Source organism: Cicer arietinum, chromosome 6, assembly GCF_000331145.2.
Source record: "Cicer arietinum cultivar CDC Frontier isolate Library 1 chromosome 6, Cicar.CDCFrontier_v2.0, whole genome shotgun sequence".
Taxonomy (NCBI): Eukaryota; Viridiplantae; Streptophyta; class Magnoliopsida; order Fabales; family Fabaceae; genus Cicer; species Cicer arietinum.
In genome coordinates, this window is record NC_021165.2 from 66731771 (window position 1) to 66735941 (window position 4171).

The 4171-nt window shown below is 25.3% G+C and overlaps 1 protein-coding gene across 1 annotated transcript; it reads left to right on the forward strand.

The window, feature by feature from the left end:
• The first annotated feature begins 634 nt into the window (after nucleotides 1-634).
• LOC140920833 (uncharacterized) lies at nucleotides 635-1165 on the forward strand. Its single transcript, XM_073369680.1, has one exon. The coding sequence runs from the start codon at nucleotides 635-637 to the stop codon at nucleotides 1163-1165; it is 531 nt and encodes a 176-aa protein (XP_073225781.1).
• The last annotated feature ends 3006 nt before the right edge of the window (nucleotides 1166-4171 follow it).

Sequence of the window (4171 nt, forward strand, 5' to 3'; positions counted from 1 at the left end):
TAACTTTAACTAATTTTGAAAATTGGTGGATCCACTGGTTTTGACCAAGTCAAAGTCGACTAAATATTTTTGAATTATTTTCCATTTGACTTATAATTTCTCATTTAGACTTTTTTAAATAGTTATATTTTTTTAATGAATTTTATTAAAATTTGGAATTTTAATATTTTCATCAAAGGATTAACTAATCCAACTATTATTATAATTTTAATTTTAATATTGGTAAACAAAATATACAAGTTGTATATTAATATATGAATTCATGAGACCAATTTTAGAGAATCATACAAAAATAGAATATAATCAAATCATTAAAAAAAATAAACAACGACTCAATCAAACAAATTTATATCTTTTAACAAAAAAAGAAATTTATATTTTTAATGCAAGTATTTTCAGCCTTTTGTCTATAAAAAAAATGCTAGAATTAATATTCAACTGTTTTACAAACTTTATACGCAAACTTCTTAAATGGTAGTTTCTTTTTTGACTGAACTTAGATGGTAATTTTTTAAATATAGAGGCAGTATTAATTAATTGCCCCAAAAAAAAAGAGTATTAATTGATAGAAAATATTATAATCTCTATAAATTAAGAATCCTAAAGTAAGTTTCATTCAGTCTCTAACAAAAAAATGAATCCATCAACATGCATATCCTTCTTTTTCACCATTATCTTGATCTTGAATATTTCTCATGCCATTTCACCAAATTCAGGCTCCAAGTTGTATGAAAATGTATGCAACAAAGCAAAGGACAATGAACGTTGTCTAAAACTTCTAGAAAGCAACACACAAATAACTTTGGCCAAAGATTATCTAACTATTTGCAAGTTATTCTTAGAGATGGCACTTGAGAAGTCCAAAAATGCCCAAAATATTCTTAAAACATTTATGATCCAAAACCCTTCTTCATTAGCCATCAAACAATGTGCAACCGATGATTACAATGGATTGATTACATCGTTTAAAAGTTCATTAGATGAGTTGGTTGATGATCCATTAAGTGCAAACTATGATGCCAAAGTTGCCGGTGATGGACCACAAGCTTGTGATCGTGCCTTAGCCAATGAAAAGATAGTTAATCCTTCTATTTCTACAATCAATGATGAAATGACATTTCTTAGTGTTGTTGGATATTTAGCCACAAGCTACCTCCGACAATGAGTTATGTGGTTTTTGTTGTTATATTGGTTTAGGAACGTTAGTATTTATAAGAGTGCAAAAAATGAAATTATTTTGCCTTACATTTATTCTTTTTCTCAGAACCTTTGCTATCAATGTTTTCCTTTTCACTCACTCACACCAACCACAAAAGTCCTCTCAAGCAAAACTTTGTGGATTGTACATATCTTTGTTTCGAAAAAAATGTTTTGAAAATAAAAATAAAATATAAATTATCAAATATGAGTATCAAAATTAACCACAAATTAACTGATTATAGTTAAAAAGAAGTTTAAATGAATAACAAACACTATCATGATTTTTTTTTCAATAGCTTGTAACACCGTCTCTTCCTTTTAATAGTCAGTTTTTATTGTATAACTTCGTTTCTTTATCTCATTTTCTCAAAAACTATTCTCTTATTATATTTATGTTTGTCTGCGTCTCGCTGAAATATAATAATGTACAAGAAAGTGTAAAAAATATTTAAAACAATGTAAAAAAAAAATCAGAAACAAGAAAATTCGTTTTTGAATTTTTGCTAGTTATTTTTTAAATTTTAAAAATGAACTTTTTAATAGTTATTTTGTATATAAAAAAATTTAAAAATGAATTTTTCGAATACAAAATAACTACCGTAAATATTTTTTTGAATTTTCTTATTCACAATATAACTATCAAAAAATTCAAAAATAAATTTTATGATTCAAGAATGTTGAAAAATAATAATTATTTTTTTGAAAGGAAGGTATGTGTGAATCATCTGGAATATTTTTTACTTTTGATCATAGGTATTTTAGAAAGTTTATGAAAAAAAAATTTGAATGTGGGTATAGAATTAAATGAGAGGTTACAAAATCTAATTTTAAAGGGAAGGGTATGGTGTCCAAAAGAAGCTCTGCATTAATGTTAGATAAAATGCGTGATACTCAAATTTTGTACAACTTTTTTAAATAGGAAATTATACTTTATCTATTTATATTTTTATCCCATTTTATGCAAATTGTCTATGTTATCCTTTTCATTTTTGAAAAATTGTACTTCACTAAATTTAATTTGAATTTCGGAAAATTTTAAAAATGGTTTTCCAGAATATTTTAGTGTAAAACAAATTGAACTTTGTCTATTAAAAAACTTTAGAAAAAATACAAATGTTTTCAGAAATTTAAACTTACGTATCGAAAAACTTTAAAAAAATACAAATTTTTCTGAAAAGTTCAAACTGTGTTTCAAAAAACTTAAAAAAATTCAAACACGTACCAAAAAATATATAATTTTGCTTTTTTATAAAAATAAAAATGAATTTTTAATATAAAATGTGAGGATGACTATAAATTTGGAGGTCTTTTAAATATTTTCTTTCTCTTTAGATTTTGGGCTCATTGGTTTGTCTTCTTCATTTTATTTTAATCTGGCTCATTTTGGGCCTTTCTTTAAAAATAAAAATCAAAGACCAAGTTTTTCCTCCACTGGTCCTCCTCCTCTCACATTTTATTTTTTAAAAAAAATTATTATATCTTTAACTTTTTATTTATCTAAACTTTTTAGAATTTTTGGAAAACTCATAGTTTAATTTTTTAGAACAAAAAGTCCATTTTGAAAAATTGAAATTTGAGTCGCTTAAAATATTCAAACTTTTAAAATATATGAACTTTTTGAAAAATACTTGGAAATTTTAGAATCGAAGTTTTTCAAAATACTTTTTTCACTAATGACATACAACTAATTGGATATTCTAAAATTTAGATTTTGAGTATTTTTAGAAAAAGTTTAAAAATAATATAAAGAGTAACTTATATTTTTTTTCATAATAATTGAGGTATACAAAGGATCAGTACAAAATAAATCTAATAACGGGCATTTGTCATCAACATTACTTTTCCGAGTCCAGTTGTAGTAAAATGTTTGAGAAAATTAAATTTTATACCCTTTCAATTAGATTTATATCCCCTATTAATAATGTTTATCTTTTAACTTATTAAAATACTTCTAAGGAAATAGTAAAAATTAAAATAAATTCAGATATTTTGAGCATAATCCTATATTTCCAAATTTTCGAAAAAGTAAAAATTTTTTGTCTGAATTTCTCAAACTAGAAAATTCATTTTGGAAAGTAATATTTCAATACCGAAAATTTCAAAAATGAGATTTCCGGTTGTTATTTTTAACCAGAAATTTCAGTGTTTTGAAATGTCTAGTAGTTAAATTGTGTACTAAAAATTTTGAAAATTAAAATTTCTGATTGAAAATAACCACCGAAAATTTCTAGTATTGAATATAACTGTCTGAAATTTTAGAAAAATGAAATTTTCGGGTAATTTTTTTTCTTTCCATTTTTCAATTTTTTTCATTTCATTTTTTTCATTGAGGACCAGAGGAACGAAAAACCTTGTAGAACATTCTCGATTTTGAACCTTGTCCAAATTTATGTTGATGACATAATTTTTGGATCCACAAACAGTAAGCTTTGCAAAGAATTTGAAAATATGATGAAAGGAAGATTTGAAATGTCCATGATGGGAGAATTAACCTTCTTCTTAGGATTTCAAATCAATCAAAGCAAGAATGGTATTTTCCTAAGTCAAATCAAGTATTGTAATGATCTCTTAAAGAAGTTTGGCTTTGATAAATTTAAATCTATTGATACACCCATGAGTCAAGCTTGTCATTTGGATAAAGATGAAAAGGGAAAATATGTGGATATGACAGTGTTTATGTAAGTCATGAGCTTCTCTGATCATGTTTTTGATTTAATTCCCAAACACACAGTACATATGAAATACTTGATTGATCTAATGTTTTGATTTGAGAAACATTTCAGGCAAACAAGAAGACATCATACACTAGGAACAATATCTTGCAACTCAATGAATCAACCAAAGTTGGAGGATGCACTTGAGAAAGACGCAAAAATGTGTAGTGTAATTAGGTGTCATAGTAATAAGTTTAGTAGACTAATCACTATGGTCTCACACTTAAGCCTTTGCCAATGAATATAAATCAATCAAC